Source organism: Mustelus asterias, unplaced genomic scaffold, assembly GCF_964213995.1.
Source record: "Mustelus asterias unplaced genomic scaffold, sMusAst1.hap1.1 HAP1_SCAFFOLD_1136, whole genome shotgun sequence".
Classification (NCBI taxonomy): domain Eukaryota; kingdom Metazoa; phylum Chordata; class Chondrichthyes; order Carcharhiniformes; family Triakidae; genus Mustelus; species Mustelus asterias.
In genome coordinates, this window is record NW_027591081.1 from 27167 (window position 1) to 54002 (window position 26836).

Below are 26836 nucleotides of genomic sequence, written 5' to 3' on the forward strand. Positions count from 1 at the left end.
GCTCTAAGGGGCAATGGACCCCTCCCTGTGCTTCCACCCAGGGTACTTGCAAAAGCAGCTAAAGATTGATTCAGGTAGAGACAAAGGAACATAATGGGGCGAATCTTCCCGTCTCGCCCGCCACGGGAATGGGAGTGGGTGGGGGGGAATCGGAGTGGGTGGGGGGGAATCGGAGTGGGTGGGGGGGAATCGGAGTGGGTGGGGGGGAATCGGAGTGGGTGGGGGGGAATCGGAGTGGGTGGGGGGGAAGCGGGGTGGGGGGGGGAATCGGAGTGGGTGGGGGGGGAAGCGGAGAGGGTGGGGGGGGAAGCGGACCATGGAAAGGTCCATTGACCTCGGGCGAGATTTTCCAGTTTCGGGGCCAGCGCAGTCGGAAAATCCCACCCAGTGACTATCTCATCTCCAGGATCCTGGAATAATTTCCTAGACTGACTGACTAGGGTATTCCAGTTTCCTCCTGAAATGCACAAAGAAGGGGGTTAAAGCCCGTCTCCCAGCTTTCTGCCTTTGTGTGTGTGTGTGTGTGTGTGTGTGTGTGTGTGTGTGTGTGTGTGTGTGTGTGCGCGGTGAGGAGAGGCTGAAAGGTGTGTGATACAGTAACCCTGCGAAAATAGCCACCTTTTGCAGGAATATCTAAAAACTCTCTCTCTAACTGTGGAAGTGAACCAGCCAGCTGGAAAAAAGAACTGAAAGACCTCTCCAAAGCACCCAACACCTGAATTGACTGCAGAAGTCAACTATAATGGAATCGATTTGTAACAACCACAATGTGACCACAGCTATTCCTCAACTCAGGGACTGTCCGTATAACTTCTTGGCACAGTGGTTAGCACTGCTGCTTCACAGCGCCAGAGACCCGGGTTCGATTCCTGGCTTTGGTCACTGTCTTTGTGGAGTTTGTACGTTCTCCCCGTGTCTGCGTGGGTTTCCTCCCACAGGCTGAAAGACGTGCTGGTTAGATGCATTGACCCGAACTGGCATTGGACTGTGGCAACTCGGGGAATTTCACAGTAACTTCATTGCAGTGTTAATGTAAGCCTTCCTTGTGACTAATAAATAAAATATATTTGCTTGCCATTCGACTCGATTCTTCTAATCTGTATGAATGTAGATACGTGCGTTTTACCGTTTCTCCTTTTTTTGATAGCTAATAAACTTATTCTCCGAACTGAAGCAAGTTGGTTGATTGATTGATTAATTAATTAAATTGTTTCCTTTTTAAGCATAGCTGTTGGTCTGGGAAAGGGAACCTTGTTAGATTAAACCTTGTTGCTACCAGCAGAGGATGGGTTGAATAAAGACACCTAGCCAGTTACCCCTCCCCCATCTGGGTTTGTAACAATTTGGGGGTAACCCCAGCTGGACGGTGACAAATCGAAGGGTGTCACCAGACCGACAACCTTTGGGGAATCTCAGCTGGGGCTGGTTGCAACCAGCCGTGGATAACTAAGGAAATAAAGGAGAGTATTAAATTAAAAACCGATGCGTACAGAGTGGCCAAAACTAGTGGGGAATTAGATTGGGAAAGCTTTAAAAAACAAAAAAGAACTACTAAGAAAGCGATAAAGAAAGGAAAGATAGATTCTGAAACTAAACTAGCACAAAATATAAAAACTGATAGTAAAAGTTTTTACAAATATATAAAAAGGAAAAGAGTAGCTAAAGTAAATGTTGGACCCTTAGAAGATGAGAAGGGGGATTTAATAATGGGAAACAAGGAAATGGCCGAGGCCTTAAACAAGGTTGTGTCGGTCTTCACGGTAGAGGACACAAATAGCTTACCGAAAATTGACAGTCGTGGGACTGTAGGGAGTGAGGTCCTTAAAACGATTACTATTACTGAAGAGGTAGTGCTTGGTAGGCTAATGGGACTAAAGGTAGACAAGTCCCCAGGCCCGGATGGAATGCATCCCAGGGTACTGAAAGAAATGGCAGAAGTAATAGCAGATGCGCTGGCTGTAATTTATCAAAATTCGCTGGACTCTGGGGAAGTGCCGGCTGATTGGAAAACAGCTAATGTGACGCCACTGTTTAAAAAAGGAGGTAGACAAAAGGCGGGTAACTATAGGCCGCTTAGCTTAACGTCCGTAGTTGGGAAATTGCTGGAATCCATCATTAAAGAAGAAAAAGCAGGACACCTGGAAAAAAATGGTTCGATCAAGCAGACGCAGCATGGATTCGTGAAGGGAAAGTCGTGTTGACGAATTTACTGGATTTTTATTAAGATGTAACGAGTGTAGTTGACAGAGGGGAACCGGTGGATGTGGTGTTTTTGGATTTCCAGAAGGCGTTTGATAAGGTGCCTCACAAAAGGTTGCTGCAGAAGATTAAGGTACATGGAGTTGGGGGTAAAGTGTTAGCGTGGATTGAGGATTGGCTATCAGGGAAGCAGAGAGTTGGAATAAATGGGTGCTTTTCTGGTTGGCAGTTGGTGAGAAGTGGCGTGCCGCAGGGATCGGTGCTGGGGCCTCATGTTTACCATGTACATAGACGATCTGGAGGAGGGGATCGAGTGTAGGGTAACAAAGTTTGCGGATGGCACAAAGATGAGTGGGAAAGCGAATTGCGTGGAGGATGCGGAAAGTCTGCAGAGAGATTTGGATAGAACCATAGAAAATTACAGCTCAGAAACGGGCCTTTTGGCCCTTCATGTCTGTGCCGAACCATTTTTTGCCTAATCCCACTGACCTGCACTTGGACCATATCCCTCCACACCCCTCTCATCCATGAACCCGTCCAAGTTTTTCTTAAATGTTAAAAGTGACCCCGCATTTACCACTTTATCCGGCAGCTCATTCCACACTCCCACCACTCTCTGCGTGAAGAAGCCCCCCCTAATATTCCCTTTAAACTTTTCTCCTTTCACCCTTAACCCATGCCCTCTGGTTTTTTTCTCCCCTAGCCTCAGCGGAAAAAGCCTGCTTGCATTCACTCTATCTATACCCATCAAAATCTTATACACCTCTATCAAAGCTCCCCTCAATCTTCTACGCTCCAGGGAATAAAGTCCCAACCTATTCAATCTCTCTCTGTAACTCAGCTTCTCAAGTCCCGGCAACATCCTTGTGAACCTTCTCTGCACTCTTTCAACCTTATTTACATCCTTCCTGTAACTAGGTGACAGGCTGAGTGAGTGGGCGAGGATCTGGCAGATGGAGTATAACGTTGACAAGTGTGAGGTTATCCACTTTGGAAGGAATAATAGTAAAATGGACTATTATTTAAATGGTGAAAAATTACAACATGCTACTGTGCAGAGGGACCTGGGGGTCTTTGTGCATGAATCGCAGAAACTCAGTTTGCAGGTGCAGCAGGTGATCAAGAAGGCAAATGGAATGTTGGCCTTTATCGCCAAGGGGATGGAGTATAAAAGCAGGGAGGTCTTGCTGCGATTGTACAAGGCACTGGTGAGGCCGTAACTAGAGTACTGTGTGCAATTTTGGTCCCCTTATTTGCGAAAGGATATATTGGCCTTGGAGGGAGTACAGAGAAGGTTCACCAGGTTGATACCGGAGATGATTGGGCCTGTACTCGTTGGAGTTCAGAAGGCTGAGGGGAGATCTTATAGAGACATATAAGATAATGAAGGGGCTTGACAGGGTAGAGGCAGAGAGATTCTTTCCACGTAGAAAGGAAACAAGAACTAGAGGACACACCCTCAAAATAAGGGGGAGTCAGTTTAGGACAGAGTTGAGGAGGAACTTCTTCTTTCAGAGGGTAGTGAATCTCTGGAATTCTCTGCCCATTGAAGCAGTGGAGGCTACCTCGTTAAATATGTTTAAGTCACAGGTAGATAGATTTCTGATCAATAAGGGAATTAAGGGTTATGGGGAGCGGGCGGGTAAGTGGAACTAAACCACTATCAGATCAGCCATGATCTTATTGAATGGCGGGGCAGGCTCGAGGGGCTAGATGGCCTACTCCTGCTCCTATTTCTTATGTACTTATGACCTTCACTGACCCCTCCTGCAATCTTTGTGAACACATAACCAGCCTGGTGCTCACGGTGCAGTACTGAGGGAGTGTAACACTGGTGCAGCACTGCCTTTGCAGATGGGACATTAAACCAAAGTCCCACCTGCCCCTTCATATATGGAAGATGAGCAGAGAGGTTCTGCCCCGAGTTTATCCATCGACCAATATCACTAAGTACAGACGATCTGGTCACGTATCATTGCTGTTTGTACTGACTCTTCCAGTACCAGTTGTATTTCCTACATTAAGACAGTGACTTTATAACGAGCTTTAGGGCATTGTGAGATTGTGGAAATTCAAGTCTTTGCCATGGTGTGAACCGAAACCTCGGCACAGTGGTTAGCACTGCTGCCTTAGAGCGCAAGGGACCTGGGTTCGATTCTCGGCTTGGGTCATTGCCTGTGCGGAGTCTGCACGTTCTCCCCGTGTCTGCGTGGGTTTCCTCCGGGTGCTCTGGTTTCCTCCCACAGTCCGAAAGACGTGCTGGTTAGGGTGCATTGACCATGGTAAATTGCCCCTCAGTGTCCTGGGATGTGTAAGTTAGAGGGATTAGTGGGGTAAATGTGTGGAGTTAAGGAGATAGGGCCTAGGTGGGATTGTTGTTGGTGCAGACTCGATGGGCCGAATGGTCTCCTTCTGCACTGTAGGGATTCTATGGTTCAATTTGTGAAATTATATTTTTATTTTCATCCCCCTTTTCATTATAGGGCCTTGAGTCTTCCAAGTACAGGAACACACTGGATTGTGCATATCAGATCGTTAAAAATGAGGGATTACTTGCGTAAGTATTGATATGTTACATTTTACTGCCCGCTCTGAATTGAGAGTCAAAGTCCCTGTTTTTTTTTCCCCTAAGAGGCCGTTGCTTTGTGTGCTGCAGGTTTTACAAAGGGACAGTTCCACGTTTGGCCAGAGTGTGTCTGGATGTGGCCATTGTCTTTGTCATTTATGAGGAGGTCGTCAAACTTCTCAACAAGTTCTGAAAATCTGAGTGAGGAGCGTGAGCATCCGCATGGTGCAGCCTGCTTCCTGTCTGCCTCACTCTCTCTCGCTGACGCTCAGTACTGCACTGTCCACGTCAGAGTTCCCATCAGCGCCACTTGCCAAAGAAGTGCACGATAACCTAGTTAAAAACGGACTCATTATCGGCAAAGCTGCCTTAGAGACTGGATGTTTAGTGAGCTACTCGATACCCTCAGCTGCCTGTTTCACAGATAGCCTTGATGTGGAGATGCCGGCGTTGGACTGGGGTGGGCACAGTAAGAAGTCTCACAACACCAGGTTAAAGCCCAACAGGTTTATTTGGTATCATGAGCTTTCGGAGCGCTGCTCCTCCATCCGGCGGTTGAGGTGTCGGTGGTAGCCATAATGTGGAGATTCTGGCTTTGGACTGGGGTGGGCACAGTAAGCAGTCTCACTTCTTCTACACTCACCTGATGAAGGAGCAGCGCTCTGAAAGCTCATGATACCAAATAAGACCATAAGACATAGGAGCAGAATTAGGCCACTCAGCCCATCGAGTCTGCTCCGCCATTCAATCATGGCTGATATTTTTCTCATCTCCATTCTCCTGCCTTTTCCCCATAACCCCTGATCCCCTTATTAATCAAGAACCTATCTATCTCGGTCTTAAAGACACTCAATGACCCGGCCTCCACAGCCTTCTGCGGCAAAGAGTTCCACAGATTCACCACTCTCTGGCTGAAGAAATTCCTCCTCATCTCTGTTTTAAAGGATCGTCCCTTTGGCCTGAGGTATAAATAAACCTGTTGGACTTTAACCTGGTGTTGTGAGAATTCTTACTGTTGCTGAAGGAAGTGCAAATGGGCCGCTTACTCCCTTTTGCTGCCTGTTTTGATGGTTTCCACGCCATGTCCTGTTTCCATTGGAAGCTGTTTGCAAAGTCTCCATTCTTCAATCCTTTCTGGGTACTTTGCTAACCGCAGATCTCGATGGCAGCCCGGTGGACGAGCCAGCACACTGAGCCATGCTGAAACAGCTCAGTTTAGGATTTAGCTGATTCACTCTCTAACGCACAGTGCCAGCTCTGTTCCTTGTTAAAACAAAAAAACAGCCCAAAATACCTTTTGGGTAAATGTATTGTTCAGCTCTTTGCAGTGTTTGTTTTAAATGTCGTTTTCCTGGATCCTCCGGGTGTGGTTCTGTTTTTAAAATACATTGTACACATTTAATTTTATGTTCATAGAATTGAGTTTTGTGTCTCCCCTGATCCAACCTATCCCTTGCCCACTCCCCCCTCGGGGTGTTTCAGGCTGAGATGTCGCCTCCAAAAGTGTGGAACCGTTGGGCCTTATTCTGGTCTGCTTTGCTGCTGAGATTACTGGTGTGAAATCTGGAGCAGGAGCCCTGTCCGACTGTCTTCATTTCCCCCTCTCCCTTGTCTCCACTCTGAATGAAGCTATTTTGGTTGAGACCAGCAGGCACTCCCTGAAGCTCGCAGGCTGAGATGGGGGCATTGTGCTTGCGTGAGTGAACCCCTTGGGGGAGACCTGAGCTTGCCTGAATGCAGCATTGCGGCCTTTCTCACTCTGCCGCTGGGGTGTGGGGTGATGGCAGGGTGGCAGGATTTGGAATTCTAGGACAGTGAACACCTCCCTGAATAGCTGGAATGCTGACTGCTGGAGAGATTGTGTCAGTCACACTGTTTACAAGCCACTGTGGGTTGCGAGGGATACCCAGTGTGGTCAGGGATAGCACCACTGAGTGCAGTGATATTTGACCAATAGAAATCACTCATTCTATCTACAGTTGTTGCTATGGTAACAACATTTTAAACACAGCTACTAATTTTAGAAGAAAATGCCTCACTCGATTCAGGGGCACTTAATTCCTACATCATAATTTACTGAATAAATCTTACCCATTCTTCATTAATGACATGACTAATAACAGATCAAAATAGGTAGAATGTCTGACACAGAGGCCATTCGGCCCAGCTGCTTTATGCTGCTGTTTTGTGCTCCTACCCTGCTTCATCTCATCCTATCTGCATATCCTTCTCTTCCTTTCTCTGTTTATATTATTCAGCCCGATCGCTCCCTGCAGTGAGTGAGTTCCACATTCTCGCTGCTCTTTGGGCAACTTGTTCGTTCTCCGACCGAGGCTCATGAATGAGATGCTTTTTTCCTCAATATGGCTATCACTGGGGCCACACCATTGCCCCCTCCCCCCCACCCCACCCCCTCCTGTGTTCACTGCCACTGTGCATACACGCTCTCACACACACACCCCGGGTTTGCTGTCATTGGGGTTGACCGTTACTGGTGCCCCCCTGGGATACACTGTCACTGCCCTCACCCCCCCCCCCCCACCCCCCTCCCAGGGGTTCACTGTCACTGTACTCACCATCCCCCCACCCCCCTCCCAGGGGTTCACTGTCACTGCCCCCCCCCCATGCCCCCCCCCCACCCCCCTGGGGTTCACCGTCACTGCCCCCCCACCCCCCCCCCGGGGTTCACTGTCACTGCCCCCCCACCCCCCCAGGGGTTCACTGTCATTGTACTCACCATCCCCCCACCCCCCTCCCAGGGGTTCACTGTCACTGTACTCACCATCCCCCCACCCCCCTCCCAGGGGTTCACTGTCACTGCCCCCCCCCCCCCATGCCCCCCCCCCCACCCCCCTGGGGTTCACTGTCACTGCCCCCCCACCCCCCCAGGAGTTCACTGTCACTGCCCCCCCACCCCCCCAGGGGTTCACTGTCACTGCCCCCCCACCCCCCCAGGGGTTCACTGTCACTGCCCCCCCCCCATGCCCCCCCTCCCCCCACCCCCCCGGGGTTCACCGTCACTGGGGCCTCCCCCAGCTGTTAGTTTGTGCTGGAGGACAGACCTGGATTGCGGTGGTTTACAGAACGCTGTGACTGTATCCCTCCCACTTTTCAAAAACCCCAAGTTCCATCAATTCACAGAATACCTGCTGATTGGCAGCCAGTAAAGAAGAATTTTATAATATATTGGATAGCACCGGTTGGAGTCAGTAACTCCAGTCCGAATGAATAACTTACCCTGACAGATTCTTGCTGGTTTTAGCCTCTAGGGACTGAACTCCCAACGTATCGAGAGAGAGGGTGCAGAGAGTCTAACTTCCACAACACCAGAATTCCTAGAATGGGTTCAGGGAATCTCTCCCACCAATCAGGGAAATACAGTGCAGCTCAACACTCCCCATTCTGCACTCAGAGTGCTGCAGTGCTGGAGGAGCCATTCTTCAGATGAGATGTTAAACTAAGACAGTAAACCTCACCAGGTGGAGATGCCGGTGTTGGACTGGGGTGGGCACAGGAAGAAGTCTCATGACACCAGGTTAAAGTCCGTGCTGTTCCTTTGTCTAAGAAGGGCAGCAAGAATAATCCAGGTAATTACAGGCCAGTGAGCCTTACGTCAGTGGGAGGAAAATTATTGGAGAGGATTCTTCGGGACAGGATTTACTCCTACTTGGAAATAAGTGGACGTATCAGTGAGAGGCAACATGGTTTTGTGTAGGGGAGGTCATGTCTCACGAAGTTGATTGAGTTTTTCGAGGGAGTGACGAAGATGATTGAGGGTGGGGCAGTGGATGTTGTCTACGTGGACTTCAGTAAGGCCTCATGGCAGACTCGTGCAGAAGGTGAAGTCGCATGGGATCAGAGGTGAGCTGGCAAGGTGGATACAAAACTGGCTTGGTCAAAGAATGATGTGGAGATGCCGGCGTTGGACTGGGGTAAACACAGTAAGAAGTCTAACAACTAGTGGCTTTTGCTACCAAATAAACCTGTTGGACTTTAACCTGGTGTTGTTAGACTTCTTACTTGGTCAAAGAAGACAGAGGGTAGCAGTGGAAGGGTGTGTTTCTGAATGGAAGGTTGTGACAAGTGGCGTTCCTCAGGGAACAGTGCTGGGACCTTTGCAGTTTATAATATATAAATGATTTGGAGGAAAATGTAACTAGATGCAGACGACACAAAGGTTGGTGGATTTGCGGATAGCGATGAGGACCATCAGAGGATACAACAGGATATAGATCAGTTGGAGACTTGGGCGGAGAGATGGCAGATAGAGTTTAATCCGGACAAATGTGAGGCAAATTTTGGAAGGTCTAATACAGATAGGAAATATACAGTAAATAGCAGAACCCTTACGAATATTGATAGCAGAGGGATCTGGGTATACAGGTACACAGATCACTGAAAGTGGCAATGCAGGTGGAGGAGGGAGTCAAGAAGGCATACGGCATGCTTGCCTTCATCGGCCGGGGTATTGAGTTTAAAAATTGGCAAGTCATGTTGCAGCTTTATAGAACCTTAGGCTGCACTTGGAATATAGTGTTCAATTCTGGTCACCACACGACCAGAAGGATGTGGAGGCTTTGGAGAGGGTACAGAAAAGATTTACCAGGATGTTGCCTGGTATGGAGGGCATCAGCTATGAGGAGAGGTTGGAGAAACTTGGTTTGTTTTCACTGGAGCAACGGAGGTTGAGGGGCGACCTGATAGAAGTCTACACGATTATAAGGGGCATGGACAGAGTGGATAGTCAGAAGCTTTTCCCCAGGGTGGAAGAGTCAATTACTAGGGGGCATAGGTTTAAGGTGTGAGGGGCAAGATTTAAAGGAGATGTACGAGGCAAGTTTTTTTACACAGAGGGTGGTGGGGAACTTGCTGCCGGGGGAGGTTGTGGAAGCAGATACGATAGTGACTTTTAAGGGGCGTCTTGACAAATACATGAATAGGATGGGAATGGAGGGATATGGTCCCCGGAAGGGTAGGGGGTTTTAGTTCAGAGGGGCAGCATGGTTGGTGCAGGCTTGGAGGGGCTGAAGGGCCTGTTCCTATGCTGTAATTTTCTTTGTTCTTTGTTATTCTCTAAGGTCTGTAAACATCGTGGCAGAATTTGAAGGGCAGGGGAATTATGCCGCTCGTCAGATCAAGTTCAGCATCAACTTGCAGCGTTAACGACTGTGCCCTGTTCAATACCCTGAGAATGTTAGAGAAACCCTGGGCTAATTTGGGATAAGTAATCTTCACAGTAACTTAATTGCAGTGCTAATATAAGCCTACTTGTGACACGAATAAATAAACATTAAATTTTCACATGGGAAAGGTTTTAGTGCAGGAGATTGTTCTGATTTTCCTGCAGCCAGAAACCAGTCCAAACCTTGCCTGGGGAATTCAGCAAATCAGCATCCACCACACAAAACAGCAGACTGTTCCTGTATTTTATTATTCTCCGAAAAGAACAACCTACTGACATCTAACTTGAATCTGGCTTCGTACATCCCGAGTCCTCCCTAATCTGTTTCTTCCAGTTGATGGGGACATCAGTTGAAGGGGCAGCTACATGAAATTTACAGTACAGAATCAGTATGGTGCTCTCTCAATACTGACCCTCTGACAGTGCGGCACTCCCTCAGTACTGACCCTCTGACAGTGCGGCACTCCCTCAGTACTGACCCTCTGACAGTGCGGCACTCCCTCAGTACTGACCCTCTGACAGTGCGGCACTCCCTCAGCACTGACCCTCTGACAGTGCGGCACTCCCTCAGGACTGACCCTCTGACATTGCAGCACTCCCTCAGCACTGACCCTCTGACAGTGCGGCACTCCCTCAGGACTGACCCTCTGACATTGCAGCACTCCCTCAGCACTGACCCTCTGACAGTGCAGCACTCACTCAGCACTGACCCTCTGACAGTGCGGCACTCACTCAGCACTGACCCTCTGACAGTGCGGCACTCCCTCAGTACTGACCCTCTGACAGTGCGGCACTCCCTCAGTACTGACCCTCTGACATTGCAGCACTCCCTCAGCACTGACCCTCTGACAGTGCGGCACTCCCTCAGTACTGATCCTCTGACAGTGCACCACTCCCTCAGTACTGATCCTCTGACAGTGCGGCACTCCCTCAGTACTGATCCTCTGACAGTGCACCACTCCCTCAGTACTGACCCTCTGACAGTGTGGCACTCCCTCAGTCCTGACCCTCTGACAGTGCGGCACTCCCTCAGCACTGATCCTCTGACAGTGTACCACTCCCTCAGTACTGACCCTCTGACAGTGCAGCACTCCCTCAGTACTGACCCTCTGACAGTGCAGCACTCCCTCAGTACTGACCCTCTGACAGTGTGGCACTCCCCCAGTACTGACCCTCTGACAGTGCGGCACTCCCTCAGTACTGATCCTCTGACAGTGCGGCACTCCCTCAGTACTGACCCTCTGACAGTGCAGCACTCCCTCAGTACTGACCCTCTGACAGTGCGGCACTCCCTCAGTACTGACCCTCTGACAGTGCAGCACTCCCTCAGCACTGATCCTCTGACAGTGCGGCACTCCCTCAGTACTGATCCTTTGACAGTGCAGCACTCCCTCAGTACTGACCCTCTGACAGTGCAGCACTCCCTCAGTACTGACCCTCTGACAGTGCAGCACTCCCTCAGTACTGACCCTCTGACAGTGCAGCACTCCCTCAGTACTGACCCTCTGACAGTGCAGCACTCCCTCAGTACTGACCCTCTGACAGTGCGGCACTCCCTCAGTACTGACCCTCTGACAGTGCGGCACTCCCTCAGCACTGACCCTCTGACAGTGCGGCACTCCCTCAGCACTGACCCTCTGACAGTGCGGCACTCCCTCAGTACTGACCCTCTGACAGTGCAGCACTCCCTCAGTACTGACCCTCTGACAGTGCGGCACTCCCTCAGTACTGACCCTCTGACAGTGCAGCACTCCCTCAGCACTGACCCTCTGACAGTGCGGCACTCCCTCAGTACTGACCCTCTGACAGTGCGGCACTCCCTCAGCACTGACCCTCTGACAGTGCGGCACTCCCTCAGTACTGACCCTCTGACAGTGCGGCACTCCCTCAGTACTGACCCTCTGACAGTGCGGCACTCCCTCAGCACTGAGCGAGATTGTCATCGACTTCAGGAAGCGTAGAGGAGAACATGCCCCTGTCTACATCAATGGGCATGAAGTGGAAAGGGTCGAGAGCTTCAAGTTTTTAGGTGTTCAGATCACCAACAACCTGTCCTGGTCCCCCCCATGCCGACACTATAGTTAAGAAAGCCCACCAACACCTCTACTTTCTCAGAAGACTAAGGAAATTTGGCATGTCAGCTACGACTCTCACCAACGTTTACAGATGCACCATAGAAAGCATTCTTTCTGGTTGTATCACAGCTTGGTATGGCTCCTGCTCTGCCCAAGACCACAAGGAACTACAAAAGGTTGTGAATGTAGCACAATCCATCACACAAACCAGGCTCCCATCCATTGACTCTGTCTACACTTCCCACTGCCTCGGCAAAGCAGCAGCATAATTAAGGACCCCACGCACCCCGGACATTCTCTCTTCCACCTTCTTCCGTCAGGAAAAAGATACAAAAGTCTGAGGTCATGTACCAACCGACTCAAGAACAACTTCTTCCCTGCTGCTGTCAGACTTTTGAATGGACTTACCTTGCATTAAGTTGATCTTTTCCCGACACCCTAGCTATGACTGTAACACCACATTTGGCACTCTCTCCTTTCTTTCTCTATGAACGGTATGCTTTGTCGGTATAGCGCACAAGAAACAATACTTTTCACTATGTTAATACATGTGACAATAATAAATCAAATCAAATTCCTCACGATCAACAATACCACCTATTTTAGTGTCATCTGCAAACTTACTGATCATGCCTTGTACATTCTCATCCAAATCATTGATAGAGATAACAAACAGCAATGGGCCCAGCACTGACCTCTGAGGCACACCACGAGACACAAGTCTCCAGTCTGACAAGCATCCTTCCAATATTATCTTCTGCTTCCTACCATCAAGCCCCACAAGGCTGTGTTCTCAGCCCCCTACTATACTCCTTATACACCGATGACCATGTGACCAAATTCCCCTCCAATTCGATTTTCAAGTTTGCTGACGACACCACCGTAGTGGGTCGGATCTCAAACAATGATGAGACAGAGTACAGGAATGAGATAGAGAATCTGGTGAACTGGTGCAGCAACAATAATCTCTCCCTCAACGTCAACAAAACGAAGGAGATTGTCATTAACTTCAGGAAGCATAAAGGAGAACATGCCCCTATCTACATCAACGGGGACAAAGTAGAAAGGGTCGGGAGCTTCAGATTTCTAAGTGTCCAGATCACCAACAACCTGTCCTGGTCCCCCATGCCGACACTATAGTTAAGAATGCCCCACCAACGCCTCTACTTTCTCAGAAGACTAAGGAAATTTGGCATGTCAGCTACGACTCTCACCAACCTTTACAGGTGCACCATAGAAAGCATTCTTTCTGGTTGTATCACAGCTTGGTATGGCTCCTGCTCTGCCCAAGACTGCAAGGAATTACAAAAGTTGTGAATGCAGCCCAATCCATCACGCAAACCAGCGTCCCATCCATTGACTCTGTCTACACTTCCCGCTGCCTCGGTAAAGCAGCCAGCATAATTAAGAACCCCACGCCTCCCCGGACAGTCTCTCTTCCACCGCCTTCCGTTGGGAAAAAGATACAAAAGTCTGAGGTCACGTACCAACCGACTCAAGAACAGCTTCTTCCCTGCTGCTGCCAGACTTTTGAATGGACCTACCTTGCAATAAGTTGATCTTTCTCTACACCCTAGCTATGACTGTAACACTACATTCTGCACTCTCTCCTTTCCTTCTCTATGAAAGGTATGCCTTGTCTGTATAGCATGCAAGAAACAATACTTTTCACTGTGTTAATACATATGACAAAATCAAAATTGTATATCCAATTTGCCAGCTCTCCCTGGATTCCATGTGATCTAACCTTCCAGAGCAGCCTACCATGTGGAACTTTATCAAAGGTCTTACTGAAGTCCATGCAGACTACGTCTACCGCCCTGCCCTCATCAACCTTCCTGGTCACTTTGTCAAAGAACTTTAACAACTTTGTACGGCATGATCTCCCATGCACAAAGCCGTGCTGACTGCTCCGAATCAAACCCGGTCTTTCCAAATGTCTGTATATCTCATCCCTCAGAATCCTGGTTTGGAGCGGATCTGAGGAATAATTTTTCATCCAGAAGGTGGTGGAAATATGGAACGTGCTTCCTGAGAGGCTGGTGGACGCAGGGACTCTTGTAACATTTAAGAAGCACCTGGGCAAGCACTTAAATCATCAAAGCATAGTACGTTTGGACCAAGTGTTGGTAAATAGGATTGGTGTAGATTGGCATAAACACGGTGGGCCTGTTTCTGTGCTGTGTGACTCTATTTAACCCCTGACCTGGTTCAGAGGTGAACCACAGAACGTACCTGCTTTCATTAATCATACTGGATTGCGATGTTGAATCTGGATTCCTTGTCAAAAGCTGGTGTCAAGAATGATTCTTCGATAATATAGTCAACTCTTTATTTTAATCTGAAGTGAGCTGCTACATCGGTGGCCTTTATTACTCTGCTGTGAATACTGACAATTGTGCGGTTTACATTTGCTGAGGCGTGTCTCCTCTCTAATTGTTGCGAGACGTTGGTGCTGCCCACCTGAGAACCTGCCCGTTGACTCTGCCAGCCTGGGAGAGTGAGTAAGACGCTAAGCCCACCCTGCCTCTCCCTGCCCACTGCTGATGGTGGAGAGGACGGGGAGTTTACTCGTAACGCCGCAGGTGATTGTACAGCGACTGGACGTAGGTGAACACACACATGGGGTCGGGTTTGTGCCCCATTACCATCATGTCCTCCACTTCAATCAGCCTGTCGCAGTGAGCCATCTTCCTGTAACATCAAGAACAAGGATCAAACTCGTATTTCCACAGCACCTTCCATCACCTCTACATCTAAATGCTGCATCAGCCACAATGACGGCAGGACTGCAGCAGCCGGTTTACACACTGTAACTTATTGGCCCGGACACTGGGGAGATCTTTCTTCTTTATTTAAAGTTTATTTATTTATTAGTCACAAGTAGGCTTACATTAACACTGCAATGAAGTTACTGTGAAAATCCCCGAGTCGCCACACTCCCGTGCCTGTTCGGGTACACTGAGGGAGAATTTAGCACGGCCAATGCATCCCTAACCAGCACGTCTTTCAGACTGTGGGAGGAAACCGGAGCACCCGGAGGAAACCCACGCAGACACGGGGAGAACGTGCAGACTCCGCGCACACACTGACCCAGGTCCCTGGCGCTGTGAGGTAACAGTGCTAGCCACCGTGCCGCCCCTTAGATTCTTCTTAGAATTGAGGAGTCAACCTTTGCGTACAGGGCATCACTTAACATCCCATCTGAAAGACTGCACCTTGAAAGAAGCTGACTAACTGAGATCTGATGTGGAGATGCCGGCGTTGGACTGGGGTAAACACAGTAAGAAGTTTAACAACACCAGGTTAAAGTCCAACAGGTTTATTTGGTAGCAAAAGCCACACAAGCTTTCGGAGCTCCAAGCCCCTTCTTCAGGTGAGTGTGGCCCTCACCTGAAGAAGGGGCTTAGAGCTCCGAAAGCTTGTGTGGCTTTTGCTACCAAATAAACCTGTTGGACTTTAACCTGGTGTTGTTAAACTTCTTACTAACTGAGATCTGCCATCTGCAAGTATAGATCTGGTATCTGTGGGGCTGAAGCTGTTGCCCGCCCTGCACCATTTCCTGGGGTCCCCCGGGAACTAAACACGCAAAGTTCATTAAAAAAATAATCTGTGGGGGTGCAGATGGCCCTGGCGAGGCTGGCATTGCTTACCACACCATTCCCCATCGACCTGAAGCTCTCCCAACTACTGCATGAGGTCAAGTGCGGTTCAAAGAAGTTTCCCTGGGATGAAGAGATTGTTTTCTGGGGAAAGGTTGGGCTTACATTACTGGAGTTTACAGAAATGAGAGATGATCTGATTGAAGCATACTGAGGGGATTTGACAGGGTCGGTGCCGAGAGGGGGTGTCCCCTTGTGGAGGAATCTAGAACTCCGAGGCACAGTTTCAAAATAACTGGTCTCCCATTTATGATGGAGAGGAATTTCTTCTCTCTGACTCTCATTGGTGTGGAATTCTGTCCTCCGAGAGGAGTGGGAGCTGGCTCATTGAATATATTCAACGCTGAGTTAGATAGATTTTTGATCAAAGGAGTCGAGGGCTGGGAGTGGCGGCAGACAGGAAAGTGTGGAGTAGGATTGATGGGCCGAATGGCTTGCTCCTAATCCCTGTGTAAAAGTAACATGGAACCTGTGAGCTGGAACAGAGGTTCTCAGCCCAGGCGGCTGTATCCGTTACCCAGCCTGGACACTCTGATTTCCCCTCCTCTCTGGGTGCGACCTTACCACCCGTTCACACTCCCGCTGCAGTGACGTCAGAGATTTTGGTAGCCAGCCAAATCTTCGTTCACTGCAGCGGGATGGGAAAATCCTGCTGGCGTGAGCCATCGGAAAATTGCGGCCTCCACGCTCGTAACAGTGACAGGGCCTTGTTAGGGCTGAGCTGAATGTGAAAGGATCGTACTCACTCAGCCATGCCGAACGCCAGCTCAAAGTTCTGTTTGCGATTACTGGGGCTCAGCTCGTTGTAATCAAAGGCTTCTGGGAAGAAGGAGTGGACGAGGGCACAAAACGCCATCCCGTTGCTCCAACTCGAGGAGAAATTCTGGATGTCGATCAACTGCAAGGAACAGAGGGAGATTTACAACCTGCAAGAACAACAACCTTTCCCCTTCGTACAATACAATCCTGCAGTGCAGAAGGAGGCCATTCGGCCCATTGAGCCTGCACCGATCACAATCCCAGCCAGGCCCTATCCCCATAACCCCATGTATTTAACCTAGCTAGTCTCCCCTGACACTAAGGGACAATTTAACACGGCCAATCCACCTAACCCGCACATCTTTCGACTGTGGGAGGAAACCGGAGCACCCGGAGGAAACCCACACAGACACAGGGAGAATGTGCAAACTCCACACACACAGCGAGCCCAAGCCGGGAATCGAACTGGCGCTGTGAGGCAGCAGTGCTAACCACTGTGCCACCGAGCCGCCCCTTCATTGGGGAATTCCATGCCCCTGAAGTTATAAACGTTACAGTGATCCCAGAACTGGCTAAATACAGACTTAACTTTCAGATTCCATGACCATAAACCAGTCACAAGGCCAGACTCCTGACAAAATTTGTATTGATATTCCTGGGACATGTGGACAGATTTCTGTGGGTATTTCCCAAGTAGAAGATTGAGTGTTTAGTGAACAAAGTACTTTTGAAATAATGATACCAGAAGACCTCAAATGTTCTGCAAGGAGAGACAGGTCGGAATTCTCTGGCCGTTCACTCCGGCGGGATTCTCCGGTCCCGCTGACAGCGCACCCATGGGTTTCCCGCTGGCATGGGGTGATGTCAATGGGAATTCCCATCACCCCATGCCAGCGGGAAACCCATGGGTGCGCTGTCGGCGGGACCGGAGAATCCCGCCAGAGTGAACGGCCAGAGAATGGGAATTCCCATTGACAGCAGCGGGACCAGGGAATCCTGCCGCTAACAAACAAGACATGGGAGACGCACGGCTGGGAGGCGGGAGAATCTCACCCATAATGTTCCCATGGTGTTTGTGTAGCTAAATAGTCATCAAGGCAGTGGGGAATATTCCCCTACTGTTCTTCCAAATAGTGTCTTGGGATCTTTTATATCCGCCTGGGGGGGTCTAGTCTGTAAATGTGGCACCTCCGACAGTGCAGCAGTCCTATCGGTGAGAAACCGTGGTGTCTAATCCACTTCACCACCCATTCTGTGTGTACTCTGACCTTCTCCAATGCTGCCTCCAAATATTCATCCTGATCTCCTCAACCTGTGCCTGAGATACTGTCCCCAAGGCTGCTTTTCAATTGGCCATGATGTGGAGATGCCGGCGTTGGACTGGGGTAAACACAGTAAGAAGTTTAACAACACCAGGTTAAAGTCCAACAGGTTTATTTGGTAGCAAAAGCCACACAAGCTTTCGGAGCTCCAAGCCCCTTCTTCAGGTGAGTGGGAATTCTGTTCACAAACAGAGTTTATAAAGACACAGACTCAATTTACATGAATAATGGTTGGAATGCGAATACTTACAACTAATCAAGTCTTTAAGAAACAAAACAATGGGAGTGGAGAGAGCATCAAGACAGGCTAAAAAGATGTGTATTGTCTCCAGACAAGACAGCCAGTGAAACTCTGCAGTTCCACGCAACTGTGGGCGTTACAAATAGTGTGACATGAACCCAATATCCCGGTTGAGGCCGTCCGCATGTGTGCGGAACTTGGCTATCAGTTTCTGCTCAGCGACTCTGCGCTGTCGTGTGTTGCGAAGGCCGCCTTGGAGAACGCTTACCCGAATATCAGAGGCCGAATGCCCGTGACCGCTGAAGTGCTCCCCAACAGGAAGAGAACAGTCTTGCCTGGTGATTGTCGAGCGGTGTTCATTCATCCATTGTCGCAGCGTCTGCATAGTTTCCCCAATGTACCATGCCTCCGGACATCCTTTCTTGCAGCGTATCAGGTAGACAACGTTGGCCGAGTTGCAAGAGTATGTACCGTGTATGTACCGAGTATGTACCATCATCTCACGTGAGAACACCATCCACCAGGTACACGGTACATACTCTTGCAACTCGGCCAACGTTGTCTACCTGATACGCTGCAAGAAAGGATGTCCCGAGGCATGGTACATTGGGGAGACCATGCAGACGCTGCGACAACGGATGAATGAACACCGCTCGACAATCACCAGGCAAGACTGTTCTCTTCCTGTTGGGGAGCACTTCAGCAGTCACGGGCATTCGGCCTCTGATATTCGGGTAAGCGTTCTCCAAGGCGGCCTTCGCGACACACGACAGCGCAGAGTCGCTGAGCAGAAACTGATAGCCAAGTTCCGCACACACGCGGACGGCCTCAACCGGGATATTGGGTTCATGTCACACTATCTGTAACCCCCACAGCTTGCCTGGACCTGCAGAGTTTCACTGGCTGTCTTGTCTGGAGACAATACACATCTTTTTAGCCTGTCTTGATGCTCTCTCCACTCCCGTTGTTTTGTTTCTTAAAGACTTGATTAGTTGTAAGTATTCGCATTCCAACCATTATTCATGTAAATTGAGTCTGTGTCTTTATAAACTCTGTTTGTGAACAGAATTCCCACTCACCTGAAGAAGGGGCTTGGAGCTCCGAAAGCTTGTGTGGCTTTTGCTACCGAATAAACCTGTTGGACTTTAACCTGGTGTTGTTAAACTTCTTACTGTGTTTCAATTGGCCACCAGGAGACACACACGGGCTGCCTGGGTGGGTGGAGAATGATGGGCTACAGCTCTCTGCCGTTCCTCTGCTCTGGTGGCTGCCGGTCCTTCCCTTCTGCAGAATACAGTCCAGACCAGAAACAGTGCAAAGCGAGAGCTCTCAGCATCCTGCCCTTCCCCCCCCCCCATTGGTGTTCTCTGTCATTCTTACAGTCACTCCCTGGTGAAGTATCCGTGGTCTCTGCATTTCGGAATATTGTTAGCGGATTCCATTCTGGGAAGCCAGAGCCTGGCTCGAAACTGTCGTCACGCAACATCCCCACGTGAACACGGCTCACCAGGAGCGCGAACCACACATGACAAAATCCCACGTCCTAACTGAATATAGGAACAGGAGGAGGTCCATTCAGTCTGAACCTTCTCATTTCCAAGGAGTGCACCCCTAGCTTATATAATCTTGCCTCGTAATTTAACCCATTCTGATAGCGACTAGTTAATTAAACATGTTGACCAATGGACCTTGGTCTGTGCATCAGTAAAGTTAGTTCCAATCATCACCTTTTGCCAGCTGCTCCCTCTCTGTCTCTGGGTAAGTCAATAAGCATTAACCCTTTGCTTACCTTGTATCCTATTGTCTTGGAGCGACACCACTCCAGAAGGATCTGTTTGATGCTACTTGCACTGGCGACACCAAAGCTTTGGGATCTTTGGAGCTTTCCCTTTGGAGCACCAGCCTTGCCCCTGAAAGAATGGGTAAAGGCAGTGTAAAACTGACCTGTTCTGGGCTTAGACTACAAACCACACTCATCACCACACTCAGAATAAACACTTTAATGAATTAGACAGATATACTCACAGGAGGCCATTCAGCCCATCATTGCCTGGGCTGATGACATGTGAAAGTTATTCAATTAGTCTCACTTGCCCCCTGCTCTTACCCCACGGCCCGAAACATTTTTCCTTTCCAAGTATTATGTCCTACTTGGTTTAAATTTATTTCTAAGTGGTAGATTTCTAAGAGGTGGCACGGTAGCACAGTGGTTAGCGCTGCTGCTTCACAGCGCCAGGGACCCGGGTCTGATTCCCGACTTGGGTCACTGTCTGTGCGGAGTCTGCACGTTCTCCCCGTGTCTGCATGGGTTTCCTCCGGGTGCTCCGGCTTCCTTCACAGTCTGAAAGACGCGCTGGTTAGGGTGCATTGACCCGAACAAGTGCCGGAGTGTGGCGACTAGGGGAATTTCACAGTAACTCCATTGCAGTGTTAATGTAAGCCTTACTTGTGACTAATAAATAAACTTTACTTTAAGATGCCGGTCTGGTTCAGTGGGTTAATGTATCACCCTAGCCCATACAGGCCCCAGAATCCATTCCCAGTCAGTGTACCAAGCTGAGCCTGGCCACACTTGGCCTCAGTACCCTGGGTCACAGAGGGATATTCAGCCGGGGATGCACCTCCCGAGACTCATTCATTGGCCAGTGCCATGAAAGTTCACTGTTAGGGTCATTGGGTCAGGACTGGACGCAGCAGCGAACCCTCAGTGATGGAATATTCCAGAAACACACCCTACCTGTCTCATTGATGGAGAATGAGCGAATGTGCAGGGAAACCAATGGGGCTGTATCAAAGTGAGAGTCCACAACACAGCGGGAGGAAAGGGAGGGGAACGCTAGAGAGATTAAAGTATCTTCACTGCAAGCCAGAAATAACTGTATTTTGGCAGCGCTTTTCGTAACCACAGGATGTCTCGGAGCACCTTCCAGCCAGTGAGGTACTGTTGAGGTGCAGTCACTATTATCAAGCAGGAAACAGCAACTAGCTTGTACACAGCAAGATCCCACATACAGCAACATCGTATGGTCAGATAATAATGTTTTAGTGTTGGTTGAGGGAGAGATATTGGCCCTAAAACACTGGACAGATCTTCACCCCATCCTGTTCTTTACCCAGCAGTGACCATGTCTACCTGAGAGGGCAGGCAGAGCCTTGCTTTAAGATCTCACCCAAAGAAAGGCACCTCCAACAGTGCGGCATTCCCTTAGCATTTCCCCAATGACAGTGCAGCGCTCCCTCAGTACAGACCCTCTGACAGCGCGGCACTCCTTCAGTACTGGTCCTCTGACAGTGCGGCACTCCCTCAGTACTGACCGTCTGACAGTGCGGCACTCCCTCAGTACTGACCCTCTGACAGTGCGGCACTCCCTCAGTACTGACCCTCTGACAGTGCGGCACTCCCTCAGTACTGACCCTCTGACAGTGCGGCACTCCCTCAGTACTGACCCTCTGACAGTGCGGCACTCCCTCAGTACTGACCCTCTGACAGTGCGGCACTCCCTCAGTACTGACCCTCTGACAGTGCGGCACTCCCTCAGTACTGACCCTCTGACAGTGTGGCACTCCCTCAGTACTGACCCTCTGACAGTGCGGCACTCCCTCAGTACTGACCCTCTGACAGTGCGGCACTCCCTCAGTACTGACCCTCTGACAGTGCGGCACTCCCTCAGTACTGACCCTCTGACAGTGCGGCACTCCCTCAGTACTGACCCTCTGACAGTGTGGCACTCCATCAGTACTGACCCTCTGACAGTGCGGCACTCCCTCTGTACTGACCCTCTGACAGTGCGGCACTCCCTCAGTACTGACCCTCTGACAGTGTGACACTCCCTCAGTACTGACCCTCTGACAGTGCGGCACTCCCTCAGCACTGACCCTCTGACAGTGTGACACTCCCTCAGTACTGCACTCCCTCAGTACTGGCACTGTGCGTGACAGCCTGGATTTTGGTCTGTGCTACAAGTGTGGGCGATCCTTGACCTTCTGCAGCCTGTAAGATGCAGGACTCCTGGGTATGGTCTTACCTTGTGCCTTCCTGTTCAAACTTTTCGAAGAGAGCCTTCCTGGACTGGGGTCCGGAGGTCCGGGGTAGTGTCTGTGACCTCATCAGCAGTGGACGCTTCTCACCCTGTCGGGTCGGGGGAGGGGATCGGGATTTGGTGGCTGGGTCTGGATAAAGATTGAGTACACTGCGGAGAAACGGGGTTACAAGTAAACAGAGCAGATATTCCAACATGGGGATGCAGTGATCAAATGGTTTCAGAACTGAAGGAGACTATTCAGCCCATCTAGCTCTTACTGACTCACTGGCCAGTTAGTCCCACTCGCCCATCCTTGCCCTGGAGTCCTCAATTTTTATTCCCTTAAAGTAATCATCCAATTCCCTTTGAAAACCGTGATTAAATCCCCCTACACTACACTCCCAGACAGTGCGCTGCAGATCCTAACCAATCGCTGCGTGGAAACTATTTCCTCTGTCACTATTGGTTCTTTTGCCAGTGACCTCAAATCTCTGTCCTCTGGTTCTCAATCCTTCCACCAATGGGAATAGTTTCCCCCTATCCACTCTGTCCAGACCCCTCGAGATTTTTGAACACCCCAATCAAATCTCCTTAATCTTTTCCAAAGAAAACAGCTCCAGGGAGAGTCACTGCCATTGTGGTATTGTAACTAGACCAGAGATCCAGGGTAATGTTCTGGGGACCCAGGTTCAAATCCCACCGTGCCAAATGGTGATTGGATTCAATAAACATTTGGAATTGAAAGTCTAATGTTGACCATGAAACCATTGTAAAAACCCATCCAGTTCATTAATTTCTTATAGGGAAGGAAATCTGCCATCCTTAATCCAGATCCGTAGCAAATTAAATATCCCAGCCAGTCAAATCGCACTCTTCCCCTCTCTCCCCGCATCCTTTCACATTCCTCTTTTTCAAATAATAATGTGAAACTTTTAGAAGTGTTTGTGGATTCTAGCGTAACAGAAATAAAAACAGAAAATGCTGGAAAAGCTCACAGGGTCTGGGAGCATCAGTGGAGGGAGGAAACAGAGTTAAAGTTTCAAACAGGAAATGGAAGGGAGAGGGGGGGGAACTCGGGTAAATTGCAATCACCAGGGAAGTGGTTCTGAGCAAATTGTTGTGTCTGTGGACTGACAAATCCCCGGACGTCACCGTGAGGTCTCGAAAAAGGCGGCCAATGAGATACTTGATGCACTGGTTTTTATTTTCCAAAATTCTCGAGATTTGGGAAAGGTTCCATTAGATTGGAAAACCGCAAATGTTAATCTTTTATTCAAATAGGGAGTGAGAGAGAAAGCAGGAAATTATCGTCAGCCTAACATCTGTCAGAGGGAAAATGTTAGAAGCCATTATTAAAGATGTTTTAGCAGGCACCTCGGTACATTCAAGGCAATCAGGCAGAGTCAACATGGTTTTGTGAAAGGGAAATCACATTTAGCCAATTTATTGGAGTTCTTTGAAGGAGTCACATGTGCTGTGGATAAAGGGGAACTGGTGGATGTACTGTACTTAGATTTCCAGAAGGCATTTGATAAGGTGCCACATGAAAGGTAATTGTGGAAAATAAAAGCTGATGGTGTAGAGTGTAGCACATTGGCATGGATTGAAGATTGGCTGGCTAACAGGAAACAGAGTAGGCATAAATGGTTTTTTTTCTGGTTGGCAGAATGTGACAGGTTCCACAGGGACCAATGCTGGGGCCCCAACATTTTCCAAATTATACAAATGGGGCATAATGTCGGCAAATGTGAAACAATTTGGCAGGAAGAATAAAAAAGAAGATTGTTATCCACCTGGTGAGAGGAGGCAGAGCTCTGAGGTGTAGAGGGATCTGGGTGTCCGAGTGCATGAATCACAAAAGGCTAGGTAGGTGGTCTCCTTATTTAAATAAGGATGTAAATGTGAGAGAAACAGTTCAGAGAAGGTTTACCAGAATGGATGTTTCTGCTTGTGGGAGAATCTAGAACTAGGGGGCCGGTGTTTAAAAATAAGGGCTCGCTCATGTAAGACAGAGGTTCACTCACAGGGTCATCAGACTTTCGAACTCTCTTCCTCACAAGGCAGTGGAAGCAGATCCTTGAGTATTTTAAGGTGGAGCTGCTTAGATTCTTGATTAATGAGGGGGCGAAAGATTATTGGGGGGTCGGCAGGAATGTGGATAAAAGCAAATTAGTGCGGATGCTGGAATCTGAAACCAAAAGAGAAAGCGCTGGAAAATCTCAGCAGGTCTGGCAGCATCTGTAAGGAGAGAAAAGAGCTGACGTTTCGAGTCCAGATGACCCCTTGTCCAAATGTGGAATGTGGGGTTGAAGTTACAAACCAATCAGCCATTATTGAATGGTGGAGCAGACTCGAGGGGCTGAGTGGCCTCCTCCTGTTCCTAATTCGGATACACGTATGAACCCTGAGACTTGAACTCTGTTGCCTTCCCTCCACAGATGCTGCTGAGACCTGCTGAGGTTTTCCAGCTCCTAGTTCAGGTTTCCAGCCTTCACGGTATTTTGCTTTTATTCTGATTTAACAGCAGTTTGTCACTGAGTTTTTCATCTTCTAATCACCCACATTGCTGACCTGTTCCTAACCCTCTTCTTCAGTTCTTGTTGCGATTATCTTAATCCTGTTAGTGGCCGGGCAGTGAAGTGTGAGTGGTTTTCATGTTTCAGACAGATCTGGGATCAGACTAATAAAAGTTGATGAGGTGCCGCGTGGGAGTTCAGAAAAACCCAGCTCTCTGTTGTAGAGTCAAGATGCCGACTCGAGATTGAAAGTAAGGGGCAGGAGGTTTAGAGGGAATGTGAGGAAAACTCTTCTCACCCAGAGGGTGGTGGGAGTCTGGAACTCACAGCCTGAAAGGGTGGAGGAGGCAGAGACCCTCAGTGTATTTAAGAAATATTTAGATATTCACTTGCAGTGTCAAGGCAGATGGGACAAGTGCTGGAAAATGGGATTGAAATAGTTGGGTGGTTTGTCTTTGACCAGTGTAGATGCGATGGGCCGAAGGGCCTTTTACTGTGTTGTGGACTTCTGTGACTCTGTCGCTGGAATTCTACCGCCACGGAATTGGAGCCGGCGAGAGGCAGACAATGGAAATGACCATTGATCTCGGGCAGGAACTTTCGATCTTGCTCAAGTGAGGCCATACAATCCCGCCCTATGACTCACTGGAAGAAAGTAGCCTTCAAATTGGGGCGGCACGGCGGCACAGTGGTTAGCACTGCCACCTCACAGCACCAGGGACCTGGGTTCGATTCCCGGCTCGGGTCACTGTCTGTGTGGAGTTTGCACATTCTCCCCGTGTCTGCGTGGGTTTCCTCCGGATGCTCCGGTTTCCTCCCACAGTCCAAAGATGTGCGGATTAGGTGCATTGGCCATGCTAAATTGCCCCTTAGTGTCAGGGGGGACTAGCTAGGGTAAATGCATGGGGTTATGGGGATAGGGCCTGGGTGGGATTGTGGTCGGTGCAGACTCGATGGGCCGAATAGCCTCCTTCTGTACTGTAGGGATTCTGTGAAATTCTGCTCAACCCCAAGTAGGAAGAACTCCATCTCTAGGAAGGAGCAGTAAACGTGGAGAATTGATTCTCATTTCTAGTGGAGATATTAGTGGAGTTCTCTTCATATTTTTTGTAACCTCAGTGTTGACCTTTTCCTTTATGGTCGTGAAGCTTATGAGCTCAAAATGAACTTCCAGAAGGTGCCGGGAATAATTTAAATCCTCAAACCAGACCCGAAAACTCTTCCCCAACCCATCTGAGCTTCAACTCTTTGCTTACATTTATACAGAGCCTTGAATGTACATTCCCAGGAAGTTTAGCAAACACGTTTTTACCAAACCACATAAAGGAGATAATGGGACAACTTAAAGGAGGAGAGAGATGTGGAGAGGTTTATGGAGGGAATCCAGAACTGAAGGTTCATGCAGCTGAAGGCATGGTCATCGATGGTGGAATGATTAAACTCCAGGATGCTCAGGAGGTCAGAATGAGAGGAATGCAGAGATCTCGGAGTGTTGTGGGGCTGGAGGTTAGAGGGGGAGCCAAGGAGGGATTTGGAAACAAGGATGAGAATTATAGGGATGGTCAGACCCTGAGACAAGTGAGGTCCGTGAGCACAGGGGCGATGGGTAACGGGGGCTTGGTGTGAGCTAGGACCATGGACGACAGAGCTTTGGATGAGAATAAGTTTCCAGAGGTAGGAGAGTCTTCAGGCGAGTGTTGACAAAGAGCAGAGCAGCGGGGAGACTCTGCAACAGGGAGGGGTTAGAGCACGGGGTGGAGTTGGTCAGAACTGAGCTTGTTTGAAAGCTTGGGACGATTTCCCTGAGTCACTACCTGGACGGTGGGCGGACGTCGCTGGACACCGAGTAACTGATGGAAGAGACAGTCTTACTGACATTGACATTCTTGTCTGAAAAAGAGACAAAGTAAATGCAGCAATGAGACTCTAGAGAAACAAATCACAAGCACACTGCTCTCCTTATCCACCATTCACAGCTTCAGAGACCTTTACAGCTGCTCTGCACAACATTCCTGAGCAACATCACTGATTCCATCTGCATCTCAATGACAGCAAGTGTGAGTCTTTATATGCTGTGGGGTCAGTTTAGCTCAGTTGGACAGCTGGTTCATGATGCAGCACGCCGTCAACAGCACGGATTCAATTCCCGTCCCAGCTGAGGTTATTCTGGTTGGCATAGAAACCATAGAAAGAAACCATAGAAACCCTACAGTGCAGAAGAAGGCCATTCGGCCCATCGAGTCTGCACCGACCACAATCCCACCCAGGCCCTACCCCCACATATTTTACCCG

At 49.2% G+C, this 26836-nt stretch overlaps 2 protein-coding genes across 3 annotated transcripts in view; one reads left to right on the forward strand and one right to left on the reverse strand.

The window, feature by feature from the left end:
- Positions 1 to 7127, forward strand: part of LOC144487929 (tricarboxylate transport protein, mitochondrial-like) — a 33674-nt gene extending 26547 nt beyond the window's left edge. Inside the window, exons 8-9 of the mRNA XM_078205984.1 lie at positions 4683 to 4756; positions 4856 to 7127. Coding sequence (XP_078062110.1) covers positions 4683 to 4756; positions 4856 to 4958 — 177 coding nt within the window. The 3' untranslated portion in view covers positions 4959 to 7127. The remainder of the gene's footprint in view (positions 1 to 4682; positions 4757 to 4855) is intronic.
- A 7215-nt stretch (positions 7128 to 14342) lies between these two features.
- Positions 14343 to 26836, reverse strand: part of LOC144487927 (smoothelin-like protein 2) — a 53389-nt gene continuing 40895 nt past the window's right edge. For both annotated transcript variants that reach the window (XM_078205982.1, XM_078205983.1), the window contains exons 4-8: positions 26359 to 26434; positions 22032 to 22196; positions 19796 to 19916; positions 16431 to 16582; positions 14343 to 14716 (exon numbers count right to left, since the gene is read on the reverse strand). In XM_078205982.1, coding sequence (XP_078062108.1) covers positions 14590 to 14716; positions 16431 to 16582; positions 19796 to 19916; positions 22032 to 22196; positions 26359 to 26434 — 641 coding nt within the window. In that variant the 3' untranslated portion in view covers positions 14343 to 14589. The remainder of the gene's footprint in view (positions 14717 to 16430; positions 16583 to 19795; positions 19917 to 22031; positions 22197 to 26358; positions 26435 to 26836) is intronic.